We start from the raw sequence: 19989 nt of genomic DNA on the forward strand, positions 1-19989 counted from the left end.
ACACATGACACCACCAGAGTCCATCTGTTTCTATTGGATCCATTGTTTTTAGGCCATAGTCATCTTAATTTGCCCTTAAAGTCAAGTTCAATTTGTCATTGAGAAAACATTATCAGTTTGTTATGTTTCGTTTAGCAGTATGTTAACGTTAGTGTTTTTTAAAGGTTAATATAATGCTAGGGAGACCTATGAGCTCACATTGCATTAGATGGACACTGCTGTAAGTTTGGTTTTGAAGATATAAAGGAATTAAAATGGTCGTGGGGTGGACATAAGGGCACCAAACTGGCGTATGAAATGTGGGATTATATTACTGTTGGAATCTTATATCAAATTTCTGATACATTATTCCTACTTTGATCTGATATTGAAATATTAATAACTTGTATTTATAGGGGTGGTCCACTACTTGGACAGCCTTTTCTGAATCCCTGTTTCCCCTTTGTAGCTCCTTAGAGACCACCAAAACCACTTAAAACAGACCTGAGATATAAGTGAAGATCATCCCCTGATAGGTGAAAATGCAGCAGCTATTTTCTGTACATTATGGATGACACCCAGCTGCATCAGCCACAATCAGTGTTGGCACCAACCATGGCCACCTAACCCTTTAGATGCTTTGTCAATGGTGACTACGGCATCTATATGGTTAACAGAATGTGACGACTCCCTCTTTAACCCCATCAGCACCCTGAGATCTTGATCATGTGGTCCTGATCGTTGCCATGGTAGTCCACCAGCTATAGTGTTCAGAAGGTAGAAACATTTAGATGGTAAAATAACATTTTTCATTCCTGTTATGCCACTTTGCATTAATTCCTGAAAAGCACATGGAGGGTTAATAAACTAACCTGACAGCAGTTCTGAATATGTTGAGGGTGCAGTTTTTAAAATGGTATCACTTTGGAGGGTTTTCCAGTACATAGGTCTCCCAAAGTCACTTAAAAACTGAATAGGTGTCTAAAAAAATAATTTTTGTAAATTTCCTTGAAAAAATTAAAACTTACTACTGCAATTTTAAAGTTTCTAACATTCTAACAAAATAAAAAAAAGCATTTTAAAGATAGTGCTGATGTAAAACAGACATGAGGGGAATGTTATTTATTAACTCTTGTGTGATATGACTATCTGGATTAAAGGGCTAATAATCATTAAAAATGTGAAAATTGCTGATCTCAAAATCACTGGGATCTGTTGAAACATTCCAGAGTTTTTTGCCACATAAAGTGATGCAAGATTTGAAAAATTTGGCCTGGACACTAAGGGGGTAAAATAACACTTAAACCCACCTCCGGCGCCAGAGTAGTTCCAACTCTGATGTTACTAGCTCTCCCAGGAATCATGTGACATTATGTCGCGCAATCCCTGTGGCCAATCAGCGCTCTCTTCACTCTCCCTGCCTTCTGACATATCACATACATCCAGAGGAAGTGAAAGAGCATCATCAGTGCTAGTTTTCCCCGGATGTTTATTCAAACGATGGGAAAGCCAGGGCTGACACCACTGGAACGGTCTCTGCTCCAAGGGTGAGTAGAAGTGTTGTTATTTTACAAGCTGAAAATGTGGGGATTTAGAAGGGTTTGTCCAAGTAGTAGACAACCCTTTTCAACATACCACCAGATCAAATCAACATACAAACATATCACCATGCTAATAGTATATCCAAGTGATCTCCTAAAGCAGGGTTCCCCAACTCCAGTCCTCAAGGCCCACCAACAGATCATGTTTTCAGGATTTCCTTTGTATTGCACAGGTGAAGCAATTAGCACCTAAGCAATACTAAGGAAATCCTGAAAACATGACCTGTTGGTGGGCCTTGAGGACTGGAGTTGGGGAACCCTGTCCTAAAGTATACAACCCAGTTAACTTAATCGAGAGATTCAGAAACATATGCTGGTTACAGAGCTTTATATATTCATGAAATAACATTATCATATTCCACATCAACCTCTTCTCATGTCATTGTGATGCCAAGTTAATTTCCTTTCATCGCTTGGTAAGTGGATATGTTCCAAGAAGTTGAAATTATCCAACCTCCAACAGCACAATTCATCTTTTTTTTTTTCAAGACGTTCTTGGACAGTGCTCGGGGTGGGAGATGAATAGACTATTAATTTACTAGCACAAGCAATGTTGTGCTATGGATTGTGGAATGAAGATTTCAGAATTGTGGGCCAGCTGCTAGGATTTACCAACCTGAGATAAAGTAATACTAAAATTTAAGTAACAGAAGATTCGAGTATCCAGAAGAAAATCCAATACATGATTATAACGTGCTGCTGCAGTATAATACAACGTAACCTCCACCAGGGGGTGATGGTGAGGGAAGAGAGGTTGCCCACACACACTGCGTAGTAACACAGAACAACAGCACAGGTGTCACAGGTAATGAAAGAATAGTCAGACTAGCCGAAGTCAGCAACTGTCAGGAGCAGAAGTACCAAGGTAAACTGCAAGTGTGTAGTTGGTGATGAGCGAGATGTCAGGACCTACAAGGTGCGTGGTATCAGAAACGTAAGATGTAAGCTGTTGTCAGGATACAACCCAGAGTCAAAACCGGTCAGAGAGCGTGGTATCAGAGACGGAAAACAAGAGGCAGAGTCCAGAGATCAAGCCAAGTCATACACAAGTCGGGAAGTCAGAGGCAGAAGGATCACCACTATAGGGTCAGAGGTTCTAGCCAGGAAGCATGAACTATAGCTGACACTGGCCCACAGGCTGCAGAGGACTGAAATAGCCTAGCCAGCTCCAGAACGAGGTAGAGGGGATTAACCCCCACATGACCAGTCCAAAGAGAAGACAGCAGATAACAAACTCTGGACTGGATCATGACAACGACATGTGAGGAACAGTGCAGATTTATCGCTTTGCGTTTCTAAGTACTCTGACTTCATCAGGAAAAGTATCTTTGTGGTCCCCCTGATGAAGAATTCAGAGTACTTCGAAACACGTAGAGATTAATCCGCACTTTTCCTCACATGTCGTGTATTGGGTTTTCTTTATTCTTCAGCTAGCAGTGCAGGATACCTGCATCTCCTATTACCTCAATATTACTTTGGATCCTCCAGGCTGGGGAGCTGCAGTAGCAGGATATCATATTCTCAAACTCCATTAAAGTTGTGTCTCACACAATTGCATCATGTGTGCAAGACTGCTTTACTCACCACATTGTTGTCTGGATAATACCCTTATTGTGCTGAATTGTCTCCATAGCCTTTTCTGTACACAAAAGATAGCTGTTCAGCCAATAGCTCTCTTTTCCGAGTCCCCCATACACAGGAACGTTCGACTCGGTCGAGTGCCCATGTGTTCTCTATAAGAGAGCTCTTGCTAGACTCTTCTGATCAAAAGGATAGCACATCAGAAATTGGACATGTCGAATTCTTTAGTCCTCTTATATCATGTGTCAAGGGAGAGTCAAGAGGCCCCTATCCACACTAGACTGTAATCTCATCCCGACGATATCAGTGGGATCAGTCAACTTTAGTCTAGCCAACATGGGGTTCTTTAATGTTTGTGGAGCAAAGTGACACCAGATCGTATGTATTTTTTGACTGAAGGAGCTGTTTTTATTTGGAGCCGACAGCAAGATGTTACGCCTTAACTCTACATACGAATGTAAAGAGCGCAAATTGTCAAAGACACACGGATCCCCACATAACATAAAACAATCACACCTTTACAGTATATAGGAAGCATTCTAATTTGTTTTGTTAACTGCCTTGCGTTTTGACCTGGACAACCAGAAAAGCTGAGAGGGTGAAACCCAACCCGGGGCAGATACATGAGTTATCATTATGCTTATTGCTTAGAGTGTTTTCATTCCAAATTTTGGACCAAATCATCTTATCGTATTGTGTTTCCAATGGTCCTCTCATGATTTTAGACGGCTTGTGTCTCTCATACAATCTATCCTGCTTTCCTAAAAAAAGATAAAGCCCTTAAAAATGTTTTAAAATACTAGGGTGTGATATAATAAAAAAGATTTGAACATTTTTTTTTTTCCAAAAGTGGATACAATGTAATTTTATATTACTAATGCCTTCATTATGCCATCTGCAAAACTCATGAATTTATTTTTATTAAAAAGGAAGGCCAAGACAGCCCAGATTCTTTGGGGATTGGAGTATTTGGGGAAAACCTGTTCCCTCTTGCAAGCATTCCTGGTTCCCCTACACCCGATCGCTATCTGTGTGAGATTGACAAAGTCTCATTAACCCCAGCAGAGTCGTGGGAGAGTTGGCTCAAAGAAGAGAGCCACCCAGGTGAGGAGTGTTTCTTTTAGAAGAAAATGCTTTTAAAATGGTTTGGTTTCTAAAGCTTTTCTATAAAATAGAAAAAAAAATGACTGCTCTTTTTCAGGCAAATTGTAGAACTCACGCAATTCTTGTGGAGTGGCACTGACCTTTAGATAACAATGTTTCTCTACAAATGCAATGTTCCAGCATTCTGTCCACCAAACATACAATAACACGACTTCTATCCTTTCAGGCTTTTTCTTGCAATTCTAAATTAATACACTGTAGTCAGTACAACACAATGTTTTATTCGCAGAATGAATTGGGTTATTTGTAACAGTTTTTTTTCCCCTACATTGAAACTACAGACTGAAAACTGACAGATTTTTCCACTGAAAGGATGAAAACAATAAGGGAAAATGTGTAGTGTTTCATCTGTACACAGCTCTGGTGACCAACAATCAGGCTCGGGTCATCAGCCTCTAAATATCGTGCAGTCTCTGGCCTTTATATGAGAGAATTGGAATTGCTGAGAAGCTATTGTTAGGATTTTAGCTCCTATTTTTAGGAATTACAAATGGAGCATCGTAAACTTAGCTTTTCCTTGTAGCATCCAGATGTTGTGTATGGCATCATTGTATTGCAGCTTAAGCAATTCTTATTAGGAACCTGTCATCTCTGTTACACTGTCCTCTCGGAGAAAGTGGTGGCAGACATGCTGATTTCAGAGATCTGTCACTTATGTGTCAATGTTACGTAGTTTCGGAGAACTTCTTTGACAGCTGCAAGGAGTGCAAAGTAAGTTCTACAAAACTAATTACCATTAGCAAAGAGTGACAGATGGTAACACCAATGCCAATGCCGACACCCCTGCATGATTCTCCTTCCTCCCCATGTAGGAACGCCAACATACCTTTGCCTTAGCCTTACAATGACTTCCCCTTCTCATGCTTCCTGTGAATGCCGCACAGGCTTTCCAGTGTTGCTTGCCCCGTTGTTCTTAAGAGGCATCGTGTGCACCTTGAAGATGCCCCCAGCCAATACCTGGGAAGCTTGTTGTATTAAGGTACCCTCCCAGTAAGGAGGTGCCTGAGCATCCCCTGTAGTTTTCCTACAATTCTCGTGGGCAACTGTATGTTGCCAGGTCCCCTGTCCTAATTTACTAAAGTTAGTTCGTTATACAGATTCTGTTCCCGTATTCCTGCATAGTTTGTATGCTACCCTGAAGCCGCTTTGGCGGTACCTGAACTGTGTAGCCACACCGGCGGACCCCGAATATAAAGTCGCTCCATCAATAGCTGAACACTGAAGCCGCACTTGTCTGAAAACAATCTTGTCTGTGATTCTGAATCCAACCTGTGTCAGCGAACCCGACCCTTGGGGTCGACAGCTGTGGTACCGGGGACTGCCTAGGAGTGGTACCTAGCAGCTCAAGCCTGACTCCACCATCAGGAGCTCGAGTGAAAAACAGGTAGCCGCTTAGCTATGTGAGCAGGTGGCGGGATGCAGTGACAGACAGGAGGCAGAGCAAGTGTTAACAGTTTTACTTAACAGGTGAATACTCCATGCAGGGAGGCAAATAGTTAAAGAGAGGACAAAAACAGTTCAGATGCAAAAAAAATGTGGAGTCAATGAAAACAAGGGAAAAGATAGTTGCAGTTCATGTTAGATCAACTTAGCCTGTTATGAACGGGTAGCCAAGGAGGAAATAAAAAACAATACAAGCTAAGTCTCAGAAAACCAAAGAGGTTGGTAACTATGCAGACTGCAGAACCCTGATCCTAACACGCAACTAGCAGCAGTAGTGGAGCATTCCTACGGTGGTCCTAGACGCCTCGTCACAACCGGAGAACTAGATAAGCCTAAAGCAGGAAAAGAGGAAAACTAACTGCCCCAGAGCAGACCCCAAAGGAGAGACAGCCCCCCACATGTATTGACGGTGAAAAAAGATGAAAACACAAATAAAGGCAGGAAAATAGGCTGAGCAAACGATGGGGCCCGACTAACTAGAAAGGACAGGAAAGGAAAGACACTGTCTGCAGTCTGCCAAAAAACCCTACAAAATGTCCAACACAACTGATAGCAAAATTAACCCTGAAGTCACTAGACTTCTCACACTATATCAGCACTCTGAAATATTCTGAGACAGAGCAAAAAGAGGCCAATCTAATAAGGGACAAGAAAAGGCAATTTGGCAAATAAGAGTGGAAATTCAGCACAGCCCAGCCAGGCTGGCTGACCACACAAAAAACTGAAAAGACCAACAAGAGCAAGTGTGAACATTAGCAAAAAACAAACTTATCTTTGAGAAGACTAGAACAGAGCTGAGTCCTAGACCTGAGAAGCAGACTGAATCAACAGCACCTGGATAGGGCATCGGCTGTCTTATATTAAGTCTGATACTCCAGAGATCCAATCATTATCTTCCTCACCAGGTGGCTGATCACTACCACTTAAACCAACCTCACTACCTCCTGTCACCACCAGAGGGAGAACGGAAGGGGAACTCTCAACTGGTGGAGCAGAAAATTAGCTCATAACATTAGCCTGTCAGTCATCTTCCAGGCTGTGGCAATTATGGAGCAGGCGATGGCACTAACAACGGTTGGGGCGGTGCTGGTACAAGAAGGTTCAGCTGGCAATGGTTGTCTGTCTTCTGGCGGCAGCGGTCGGTCTCCGGTACCTTCTGCTGAGCCCCTAATCCATGAACATATGCGGCCAGAGCAAACAAGGTCAAAGCACGATCAGGGTCTCCTGTGGGTATATGCTGGTAAGGTGAGCTGAAAACGTCTATCCAGTACCCGGTTCTCTCTTTGCGGCACGTGCGCTGTACTCACGGTCACGAAGCATACGGCACCTCGCTCTTCGCCAGCTACCGGGTGCGCTGCACTTCTCTCTCGGTGCTGCACGCTGCCTGTTCCCACCAAGACTGAAGCGACAACAATAACTGGCGTGATGTTTCTCCAACGAGGTCCTGCAGACCACAGTCCGATGACTAGGGCAGCAGCAAACAGTCCTGAACTCTCTCCTGCTTCTTAGGCTGGTGTGCGACACTTAGCTGAACAGGGCTTCCGGCTCTTACCTTATTACTGTGGTGGGCTACGGCAGCGTCCCACATCAGATCGACCACGTGTCGTTGTGGCTCGGCTGTGAACCCCCCGGAGTCTGCTGCACACGTACCTTGCCTCTGTCTCAGCTGGCAGGAAACTGCCCGACGCTGCGCACGCTTTTACTTATAACCGCTTCCCCAGCTTCCAAGTCAGAGCCCCGGTTCGGTCCTTTTTGCTTTCCCCCGGGAAATAATGGACGCAATCTCAACATTTCTGGACTCGGATCTGCACAGGTACCCCAGCCCGGTCTTCCTCTTTACACTTATACCCCTTCTAGGCAAGCCCGGCCCCGTGGCACAGTGCGCCTGTGTGGCGCCCCTGAGGATTCAGTTGCCACAGAAGAACTGCACCTCCTCCTAAGGTGTGGTACCCCACCATTCAGGTAGGTTGGAGGCTCCTGACCATGCTAAAACACCTGCATCCCACACAACACAGTAGTTCAGCAAAGCCACATTGCGGCTCCCTGCTTGGAGTGTAGCAGAGCACCTTTAGTAGCTCCCTGCTTGGAACACGAAACGTGCTGGGAGGCAGGAGGAGTTAGAATACATAAAAGAGCGGGAAGGTTTAGAATTTCAGGTCAGTCAGTCAGTTCAGTTCAGAGGAGTGAGGAGAGAAGATCCCTGGGAGAGGGATGGAGGAAGGAGGTGATGCAGCAGACCTCAGTGACCTGGGTCTGCTGGCACGGGAAAGGAAAGAAGGAGAAAGACATTGAACGGAAACCTGATCTTCCATAAGAAGGAGAGACTAGTACGGAATGAAGGAGTAAAAGGGAACAGAGGATGTGGGTTAGGAAAGAACCCTGCCTAGAAGTTCTAAGCGCAAGGCCGGGGCCCGGTCCCCGAGGTTGTATGGATACTAATGGTCCTGCAGCAGACACCGGTGGAGTAGTGAGCTGTAAATGCACTGCTCCCATCTAAGACTTGGGGGCACAACAGCAACTTGGATAGTGGCCAGGGACTCAGGAGTAAGGAGTCCCCGAAGCAGGCTACAGCTGTCTGCCGTACAAGTATAGTTCTTGGGAACATCTGTCAGGAGGAACTCCAGTGTAACTCAGTCTAGGAGTACTTCACACCAAAGTCGCTATAAGGGGAGACGTTCAGAAAGGCACATGTTGGCGGAGTGTTGGAAGGGAGCATTCCATCTTGCCTGGAGGTTGACTGGGTCCCTGACCCGGAGGACACAGCTCAGAGGCAGGCACCTGTGTGTACTACAGACTGTGAGTATAGCTTTGGAACTACATGCCCTGGTGTCCTCCAATTATTCCTTTGCTAACACACCCTGTACCACTACATCGGGGTACCAGCTTCTACACCACCTGTGCCTCTCCTCTACCCCTACATCTACACTGCCCTGGGATTACAGCTCCACCTGTGGGGAGCTTCACCATCTTGGCTGCAACACACCACCAGTCCCAGAGGATCTGCATGCAGCGTCGGCTTAACATCTTTCTTGCTGAATACCACAGGTGGCGTCATGAACTATTCATTCAAACAACTACATTTCACCATCCAATCTCCCCCATTACTTGGGCGCCCAGGGCCACGGACCGGGTCACCGCTGCTGTGACACATCCCGCTGACACCGGCCTGGTACCGAGTATCCCACAGCCCTGGGAGGGCGCCCCAAATTGGCGTCACGAACAGGATGACGAGACCCAATGCCATCGGGTTCTGTGTGCCTAAGACTTAAAGTTTTTGAAAATGTGCAGAAGGCCAAATTTAATAGACTGTGAAATGAATGTTAAAAATGGCCACTGGCGCGGTCAAGAAGGGCGTGACAACCTGAGAGGTTCTAAGAAAAGACCGCAAACTGTCCTGGGCCTCCCCTGCCTGAATTACTATGCGATAGCGACATGGCCCAGGCCCCAAGGGGTTCGTATACTGGCTTGTTATGGAGGAGCTGGAAGAAGACGCCGCCCCAAGAAGGAGGAGCGGAAGCCAGTGGCGGGAAAAGAGCTCAGACAGGAAGAACGCCAGAACGCCATCTTGGAAGGAGAAGGGAGGAGGCCTGCGGAGCGCGAGGAGGTTATGCTGGATCTCCCCGGCGCCATGGCTGAAGGCTCCAACCCAGTGTCCGAGATGAACCGCCAGCAGCTGGAGGACGAAATAGCCCAGCTGACGCGCCGCCTGCAACTGAGGCAGGAAGCACTATGGACCTTAAATCTGCAGCGCGCCCAGGAGGTGCTTCACCTGCGGTACCCACGATACCAGTACCCACCGCTGCTGCACCGGATCTTTTCCAGGCAGACCTTGCGGAGCCTGCAACCGCTGCCATACCACCGGCAGCGTATATGGTTCCCAATCTGCCGCCACCACCGGAGGAGTTATACAAGGCCCTGGGAGTCGAAGCGGAGGAAGAAGAGCTCCTGTCCGGACTTGATGCGGCCGCGCAGGTCCCTCCAGAGACCCATGCGGCCCCGGAGCCGCCATTAGCTCCACCTCCGTCCCCGGTATCCCACTGAGCAGCATCCACCGCCACTATGCCTGCAGCGGAGCAGAGACCGCACTGCCGGGAGGCACCAGGTATTTACCCCGGCCCTCCTAATGGGTTGCCCCCTGAATTCATGTTGTCAGCGGCTGGCTTGCGGGAACTCGAAATGGGGAAGTTGGAAGAATCAGCTGGGGACACTAGGCTGTTGGAGATGGGGAGGTGGAAGAGGTCCCTACTGAGAAGGGTACGGCTGGAGCAGACGCACACGATCCGGCATCTTCAGGGCTGGGAGGAGTCTAGGTCGCTTTGGGATAGTGACATCGGGATCCCTTGGCTGCAAAGCCCCCGCGTAGCCGCCTACCAACGCCAACAGGCCGCGGCCTCCCTGGATGTTAGGCCCCGCACCAGGGCAGCGGAACCACCCACCAATGGGGAACAGCTGATGGGCATTGATATGCATCATGGGTTCCCTTTACCACAGCTTCAGTGCCCTAGGCAGCAATCGCACCAGCTGGTACCACCATGCCCTATGGCAAGTAACCAACAACAGGAGGAAGATGCCCAAAGTTTCTCCCCTGGAAGCAGTTCCAGTAACCAGTTTCCAGAAATCCCAGGAGGAGACCACCACTAGCAATCTTAAGCAAAAATAACTCTCGTTACCCAGGAGGGTATTTGCACCGTTGTGCCTTTTTATTTTTCTATTTGTGATCATCATGGTTTAGTTCTGTTTTTCCAGTGTTGCCCAGTTATATTGGCAGCTTTCACATTGAACTGCAGAGATCATGAACGTTGAATGGTCCAGAACTGTTATTGTAAATAGTTGCACCTCTTTAGGTGCCCTTTCTTGGTTTTACATAGACACTTTGCGAAGATGACGTCTACCTCATCTGGAGCATGACCCAATCAAAGGACACTGCAAGAGATCCCGGCTGGGAGCGGTGTCCAGCACTTACAAGACTTATTGAGAGTTTTAATGTGAAGTATTTGATAATGTGTCTTATGATAGCTTTCATATAAGAATGTTTTAATAAAGAGATGATAAATACAAAGGGAATTCGTAGTTATATTCCACGCTGCCGCTAAGACAAATTCCAGGAGAATGCTGTATGATTGCAGTGGTTTTATTCTACGTGTTTCAGGGGTCTCATGCCCCCTTCATCAGGAAATACCACCTGAAAGAAGGAGAAAGACATTGAACGGAAACCTGATCTTCCATAAGAAGGAGAGACTACGGTAGTACGGAACGAAGGAGTAAAAGGGAACAGAGGATGTGGGTTAGGAGAGAACCCTGCCTATAAGTTCTAAGCGCAAGGCCGGGGCCCGGTCCTCGAGGTTGTATGGATACTAATGGTCCTGCAGCAGACACCGGTGGAGTAGTGAGCTGTAAATGCACTACTCCCATCTAAGACTTGGGGGCACAACAGCAACTTGGATAGTGGCCAGGGACTCAGGAGTAAGGAGTCCCCGAAGCAGGCTACAGCTGTCTGCCGTACAAGTATAGTTCTTGGGAGCATCTGTCAGGAGGAACTCCAGTGTAACTCAGTACTAGGAGTACTTCACACCAAAGGCGCTATAAGGGGAGACATTCAGAAAGGCACATGTTGGCGGAGTGTTGGAAGGGAGCATTCCATCTTGCCTGGAGGTTGACTGGGTCCCTGACCCGGAGGACACAGCTCAGAGGCAGGCACCTGTGTGTACTACAGACTGTGAGTAAAGCTTTGGAACTACATGCCCTGGTGTCCTCCACTTATTCCTGCGCTAACACACCCTGTACCACTACATCGGGGTACCAGCTTCTACACCACCTGTGCCTCTCCTCTACCCCTACATCTACACTGCCCTGGGATTACAGCTCCACCTGTAGGGAGCTTCACCATCTTGGCTGCAACACACCACCAGTCCCAGAGGATCTGCATGCAGCGTCGGCTTAACATCTTCCTTGCTAAATGCCACAGGTGGCGTCACAAACTATTCATTCAAACAACTATATTTCACCATCCAATCTCCCCCATTACTTGGGCGCCCAGGGCCACGGACCGGGTCACCGCTGCTGTGACACATCCCGCTGACACCGGCCCGGTACCGAGTACCCCACAGCCCTGGGAGGGTGCCCCAACTGCAATCCACCTGTGCCACCCACGTGCGTGACACAGATAACCTAAATCAGCATGTCTGTCACCACATTATGCTGCCCTCTGTGACTGAGGTCACAAAATGCCTGCTACATTTGGCCACTACCATCATCTTAGCAATGGCTTTAGCTACATGCCTTAAAGGGGTTGTACGCTACTCGGACAACCCGTTCTGAATCACTATGTTAGTCCCAGTAAAATAATAACACTTAAGCTCACCGCCAGTACCGGCAGCATTACAGCGGTGTTGGCAATGTCTCTCCTGGGGATCTTGTGACATTGTTATGTCACAGGATTCCTGTGGCCAAATAGCGCTGGCTTCACTCGCCTACAGACATAACTGACTTCCGGAGGAAGTGAGAAGGAAGCAGCAGCTCTCACTTCCTCTGGATGATTTGTAGGAAGTAGGAATGAACAGTGAAGCTGGCGCTGCTTGGCCTCCTTCCAGCACAGGAGGAGAACATAAGTGTTATTATTTTAATGGGTAAAAACATAGAGAATAAGAAGAATTGGACAACCCTTATAAATAAAAAAAAATCATAATGTAGCCAGATATAAATTAAATTAATTTTAAAATTTTAAGAATTCTGTTCCTGCTAACAGTTTGGAAGATAAGTGCCATACAGTGCAAATTTGAATGGGATCAGTCACCAGGTTTTTGACATTTAATCTGAGATCAGTTTGAAGTAGTGACAGAACTTCTGATTCCAGCAATGTATCACTTACTGGACTACTTGCTGCAGTTTTGCTTATATCACTTTTTTTAGCAGCAGCAGATTATCATTAGAGTAAACCTGCTGCCATGTAGTCCTCCATATTCATGAGCTTGGGATAAACCCGCCCTCATGACTATTGGCAGCCTTCTGCCTATGCACAGTATACACAGAAATCTGCCAATCAGTAGTGTGGGTGTGGTCTACAGAGCTCAGCAGTCAGAGAACTGCTAGATCTGAAGCAGATGAAAGTGATTTTTATCAAAACTACAGCAAGCAGCCCAGTAAGGAATACATTGCTGTAATCAGAAAATCTACCCCTACATCATGCTGCTCTTGGAGTAGAAAAAACAGACAGCTTTTCTTTAATACTGAAGCACAATTATTAGTATTGTCTTTAATTTAGACAGTTTAGAACAAGAATGGATACACCATTATTATAATGGCTCATGCTGGATGACAAATTTGCCATTTCTTACTTTTGTTTAACTTTATGCCACCACACATAATCGACTTTCTTTAGATCAAATTGGCAGAATTTAACACACCATTTTAGATATGCCACATTAATTTCCAAAAGCTGTGCCATTGTTTAAATTTTGGGGTCCTCTGTGGACCGAAACATTGGCCCATTTGTTAGTATGGAATTATTCCTGTTACTTTCTTTTGGAGTTCTTTGGTTCATGCCTTCTTATATTTGACGGGACGTCCCCACCATAGAGCATCCAATTCTCAACTCCCGCCAGAACTAATCATATTATATAACAAAATTAAATTTTTTGTCATAAAAATTTAAGACCCATCTGTTTTAATATAACAACTATGACTAATATTAATAAAAATAATAATATATAGCCTTGCATTGCTGAATTAGAAACAAGCTTGCCATGATAGTGATACTAACCATTTGTTTTTTCCCTTCCCATTCTGAATTTTTGCTCCTCCAGTTTCTTCTCAGCCTTGCCCATCAGACTCATTGATTCCCCTTTTACCAGTCCGGGCAGAGTTCTTCCATCCATCTATACCTACCACAGATTCTGATTCAGAAGATCATACCCTCAAGAAAAGTCTCCCCAAACTTTCTCCTCCGGATTCTTGGGCAACGCTACGTTCAACTGATGTCAACTGTGCACTTCTTAGGCAGGTAAGTTTTGTTCTAAAAAAGTAAAAAAATGTTGACAAATGTAATTACATTGCTTTTTTTCAGTAAATTAAGCAGATTTCACTTATTTTCAGACAACAGAAAGCAATTCATCTATTGAAAGTGGCAGCCCAACCTCTGAAGATAGCCTACAGACAACTCTGGAGGATAGTTTAAATCTAAGTGACTCTCCGCAATGCACCTTGGACCTCCCTGATCTCCGAGTAGCTCCTACATCACATCGTACCACTCTTCCTATTTCTTCATTATCCATGGTACAGAGGAGAACCAACCGTCCTAGGTTTGCACTTCAGAAGGTTCGCAGGCATCAGCGGAGCCATAGCAGTGGTGGTAGCACTAGTCCTGGATGTACTCTTCATGACTCTATGGACCCTTCTGATGAAGAAGGGGCTGGAGGAAGCCTAAGAGGCACAAGCGAGCCCTCAGAGACTTTTAGTAGTTTATCCCTCACATCCCTCTTTTCACCACCTCCCTCCTTAACGCCACCTGGTGGTGTAATGAAAAAATGCAGCAGCGTAAACAGTCTATCTGTTGCTTCCTCTAGGGTAAGAGGAGCAAAGCAATTTTACGCAGTTGATCCACAGGGCTTCCTTTCAATGCCATCATGGGTGATGGATTTTTACCAAACTTCTGCTCCTTCAGAAACCCAAGAAAGTTGTAGCAGTTCTGCAAAATTACCAGCTACGGAAAGAGGAATTCCTACCAGTAGTGTCTCAGGAAATGTGGATTTTGGCAATAATAGTCGAAGAAACAGATGAGATTTTTTTTTTTTTTAATATTTGTGTGCTTCGTTTTTTGGGTGGGTGGCAGGTTAGTTTCCTGAAAGATCATTTCCTAGCTCTGTTATGGGTGGGAATAGCCTTAGGGCTCCCAACCAGACCAGCAGGAAACACTACATTACCTCACTGTGTGAGCCAGCCAAGCAATGCAACCGGAGAGGAGATGACGGGTGACGTTGGCTGAGCTCTCAGGCTCTGAAGTGGAAGAACCGCTGTACTGTAACCAGCTTCTGGGGCTATCACATATAGTATATAATACATATATATATATTATTTTATTTATATATATATATATATATTTTATTTTTAATCTTGCTTGGGACTTCTTGAAAGTTTGTATTATAAAGGTATCTATATGTGGCAATACAAATATTTGGTGGAGGAGAGTTGAGTTAATGGCCTTGAATAGGGTTAAACATTGATTTTCTTATTGGTGAGTCCCATGCATAGAGATCGTCAGATGATATTCGTTAGGGACATTCCTTCTGTTGATCAGTCTCTTGGAACCAAATTGCTGACAATCTATTGCAAATTCATATTCATATCCTCCTATCCTCTATCATGACGTTTCTACTATGCCCTGGAGACACTGATGAAGAAGGATATAAAGCTGCTAAGTAGGAACGTGCTTCTTACCATAACATTACAGCATGGACGAGTTTTTCAAAACCAGAATGCAAATAATGGAACCCGATGGAATCAAAGAGTCTGTGTCATTCATAATGATAGACCTCCACCCATCAGGTGCAGAGTTACTTGTGTTACTGCTGGTGTTATGGAGTATTCACACATTCATACAATGTGACGAGTGGAGCTTGATAGGTTGAGTTTTACTTGGTTATCCCCATTTTCCCCAAATACAGTACATACGTTTTTAGTGCCAGTCCAAAATTCTATAAATGTAAAGGTACATTGACTGACATGTACCGTAAGTGAGTGGTGATATTGATATAGCCGGATAAGACTTTCCTTTTTCCCATTTTTGTCATATTTATTTTGAGGGACACAGTTCATACTACTCAGGTGCAGTTTATATAATTTAAGGGACTCCTATTTCTTTATAGATGTGCTTAAAGGGAGTCCGTCACCAGGTTTTTGCTCTGTAATCTGAGAACAGCATAATGTAGGAGCAGAGATTCTGATTCTAGTGATGTGTTACTTTCCAGTCTGCTTGCTGTCAATTTGATACAATCACAAGTTTCTCTGCTGCAGATCCAGCTGTGCTCAAATGCTGAGCTGTTTATAACCCCGCCCACATCACTGATTGGTGTGAAGCTGCTAATCAGTGTTGGGGGCAGGGTTACATAGAACACTTGATTATGAAACACAGTCCTTCAGTGATAAAACACTGATTTTATTGAAACAGCAGCACACAGTCTAGTAAGTGACACATCACTGTAATTAGGCTCTGTGCACCTACGTCATTTGGCTAGTGGACATACAGAAAAAAAAAGCCTGCACATTTATAAAGAACAGAGGAATATATAAAGTGGTGGTTACCTCAACCTCTTCATTTACTAATGTTTAATGTTAAGAGGTTGGCAGTGAAAAGCACATTGGGCTATGCCTAGGATAGACCATAAATGTGTGATTTGGGGTCATGTGATCAGCAAAGTGAAGAAGCGCCCTCATATGTACGGCAGTGCCTGGTACTGTGCTTCAGACCTGATTTGGAGTACCATGGACACCATCATGTATGGATCCGCTAATGTACCTGCATACACATTAATGGTGCTCGCTGGAGTGTGTCCCGTTCTTCCCACTAAGCAATGAAGGATCATACGGTTGGCACACCTACCGATCACACATTGATGACCTATTTTAATGGCTATGAATCGATGTCTCATCCTAATTACCACTTTTACAATAAAACATTGAAATCAGTTACATCTGGACAGCAAGGGGAAATGAAAGGGGTCATCCAGCCCTTTAGAACTGATGGGTTTTCCTAAGGATATTAGATAGGGCAGTCTGACTTTTTTCACCTCTGCCTATCAGTGTTTTGGTGTGGCCACTGCCGCTATGTGAAAAATGCCGTTTTTTCAATGTTATATTGGGATTCAGACTGGATCCAGTTGGCACATGCCGAACCTCTTGTAGATCCTGCACTTGATATGGCAACGCGGTCTCCTTTAAGTGATCAGCTGTTTTCCAAGGGTTGGACCTCCCCGATCTTATATTCATGGTCTATCCTAAATGTAGACCATCCGTTGTAAAACGCCAGATAAATCCGACAACATAGGCATTGACCGAAAGTCAATTTTTACATTGTAGACAACTTTTATAAATTTTCCATCTAAAGCATGAAAACAAATTGCACAGCGTGGGGTGATGATAACATTTTGTACTGCAAAAATACCATATGTTGATTTTACTAACTCCGTTTATGAGCACAAACTTACAATTCCTCTCCATATTTTACAAATATGGTCACTTCTCTCATTATAGAAGGCATTCTGAGACCTGAACTGATATTCACCAGATTTTTGCCATCTAATCTAAGAGTGGCATTATGTACAGGCAGAGACCCCGATTCCAGCGATGTGTCACTTACATGGCTGCTTTCTGTAGTTTTTGATAAAATCATTGTTTTATCAGCAGGAGATTATCACTAGAGAACTAGTGAAACCGCTACCAGGTAGTCCTCCTTATTCCTGAGCTCTATATAATCCCGTGCCCTCCACTGATTGGCAGTTTTCTGTCAATGCACAGTGTATAAAGAAATCTGCCAATCAGTGGTGTGGGTGGGGTTATACACGGCTAAATCTGCAGCAGATAAAACAGTAATTTTATCAAAACTGCAGGAAGCAGCCCAGAAAGTGATACATCGCTGGAATCAGGCTTTCTGTCTCTACATCATTGTACTTTGAGGTGGAATCGCAAAACCCTGGTGGCAGATTCTCTTTATGTGCACTACTAAGACTATGTTTCTAATATTTATGGCATGTATTGTAAAAAAAATTGATTCAGATCACAGTATGGTAGCCCTCTTTCGAAGTAGGCAAAATACAGCTGTGTGTAATAGCATGGTGCCCAACAGATAAGAAGTTTTTGGGCTGATAATATTATAACAATGTGCAGTCTTGTAGTAGATAGGCTTATCAAAGCAATGATCTTATGGGATGTTACAAATTAGGGGTAATGATCCCCTTGGTATTATACCACCAAAGGAACATGAGTGACAAAAATATAGTTATTATTGAGTTATACAGTCAAGTGTATGCACTAGTGATGAGCGAATGTGCTCGGATATCGTGTTTGTTTGGCAATTCTCACTTGTGTTGCGGTTGTCTACCGCCGCAAAACATGTAGTCGCAGGGACTCGAATATATTATCCGAGCACACCCAAGATATTCAAATAAGACCTGAGCATGCTCCGATAACACGTTAGCCGAGCACGTTCACTCATCACTAGTTGGCACCCTTAAATTTGTTCCAGAACATGAAGTATTTCTCCTAGAAAAATATTGCAATCACACATGTTTTGTTATAGACGTTTATTTCCTTTCTGTGTATTGGAACAACAGAAAAAAAAAAAGAGACAAAAAAAGGCAACTTCGACATGGCGGATTATTGCAATTATTTATTCCAAAGGGTGTGCAACCAAATATTAAGTTGAGGGTGTCAACAATTTTGTCAATTTTGCAGGTTTTGTGTGAAATTATGTCCAATTTGCTTTTTTTTCTCATTTTTTTTTGTTCCAATACACACAAAAGAAATAAACATGTGTATAATAAAACATGTGTAATTGCAATATTTTTCTGGGAAAAATACTTCATTTTATGGAACAATTTTAAGGTTGCCAACTAGTGATGAGTGAGTATGCTCGTTGCTCGGGTGTTCTCTGAGTATTTGGGCATGCCCGGAGATTGTGTCGCCGCAGCTGCATGATTTGTGGCTGCTAGACAGCCTGAATACATGTGGAGATTGCCAGTTTGTTAGGGAATCCCCACATGTATTCAGGCTGTCTAGCAGCCACAAATCATGCAGCTGCAGGGACTCAAACTAAATCTCCGAGTACACCCAAAAACTCGGAGACCACCCGAGCATGGCCGGGAAAACATGAGCAACGAGCATACTCGCTCATCACTATTGCCAACGCTTTCAGCCATAACACTTCTCAATGTATAAAATTCATGAAATTTGATGGACATTTGAATAGGATTTTGGTCAGTGTCCATCTTGTCACTAAAGCTTGGATATCGGTGTAGACAACATGAATAGTGCTCCGGCCAAGGTGACGATCTTTTGGGAATCCATATGAAATAGAAAACATTTCAATAAATCACAACTTTTCACTCAAGCACATGTTCTAAACTGATGTTCCTATAGTTATGTTTTAATAGATGATGAATGCTCACTTTAGTTTTTGATCATTTGGAAAGACGGCATCCATATGCCGAGCCTGTAAACTCTCTGATCCATTACTCAGCGGTTCTTTAATAAAGGGCTTTGAACAACCTGGTTTTCAGATGGTAAATAACTTTCAACTAACCTTCTCCTCCTTTTCCTCCCCTGACCATGGAAGGACAGTTCCCTGCAGAGCCAGATCAAATCCGCGGCCACCAGGACACGTAAACAGCCCTTAAAAACCTTTGTTTAAAAAGGAACTTTAAATGACATGTTTACCGTGTCTAACATAAAGGAGCAATTTCACCTAAAATGTCTGTCTCTCTTGTGACTTCTGGACTTCGGTGTCCATTAGCTGTTTTAATTTTTTCCATTGATGGAGTGCTGAGTTTTTGGATGAAATCTACTATTTCATAATAAATACAAATTGTTTTTCTATGAGTTCTTCTTGGTCTTTGTTAAAAAAAAAAAAGTTTATTTTACAGGACGTTGCACACAAATGAAGTTGGTACCGTTATTGTGTTGACATGAAGTATGAAAATGTCGGAATATCCAAAAATGCGCACAAAACCAGGAAAAAGTAAGAAGTCATATACACTAGAGAGGAGCGAATATGTTCGGTAAACGATTGCTGAATCTGAATTTGCCATATTCGTGCCATGTTTGTACCCTATTCGTGTCGAATTTATGCTTGATGATAGTTTCCGAACATATTCGCTCATCTCTACTCCCATTGACTCCAATGGCGTCCGGCTATGCTCGGCGAATTTAGCAAATAGAATATTCGCCGGCAGTCATATATGTTCAACTCTATACACGTCAGATTAGAATTCTATTTCCACAACCAAAATCAGGGGCTGTACCCTTGGATTTTTGCTGCAGGTGTAAAGTAGATCCACATTAGATTCTCATAAGGTCCAAGAAAATCAGATCACACTCTGATCAAGTGATCAAGTTCCAATCAGTGTTTGATCAGAATTTCATTGATATGATCGGCCTGAATCTCTCAGATGAGAGAAAATACGGTGATGTGACCCTAGGCTTAGAATTTGTTCTATGGTCATTCAGTAGGGCT

The 19989-nt window shown here is 44.2% G+C and overlaps 1 protein-coding gene across 1 annotated transcript in view; it reads left to right on the top strand.

The window, feature by feature from the left end:
• CACNA1I (calcium voltage-gated channel subunit alpha1 I) overlaps positions 1-19355 on the top strand; it is a 665843-nt gene extending 646488 nt beyond the window's left edge. The window contains exons 33-35 of the mRNA XM_073549592.1: positions 4091-4265; positions 13571-13767; positions 13860-19355. Of these exons, the coding sequence (XP_073405693.1) occupies positions 4091-4265; positions 13571-13767; positions 13860-14543 (1056 nt within the window). The 3' untranslated portion in view covers positions 14544-19355. The remainder of the gene's footprint in view (positions 1-4090; positions 4266-13570; positions 13768-13859) is intronic.
• The last annotated feature ends 634 nt before the right edge of the window (positions 19356-19989 follow it).

The sequence above is a fragment of the Dendrobates tinctorius genome, unplaced genomic scaffold, assembly GCF_039654945.1.
Source record: "Dendrobates tinctorius isolate UK_male_01 unplaced genomic scaffold, ASM3965494v1 ptg000159l, whole genome shotgun sequence".
Classification (NCBI taxonomy): Eukaryota; Metazoa; Chordata; class Amphibia; order Anura; family Dendrobatidae; genus Dendrobates; species Dendrobates tinctorius.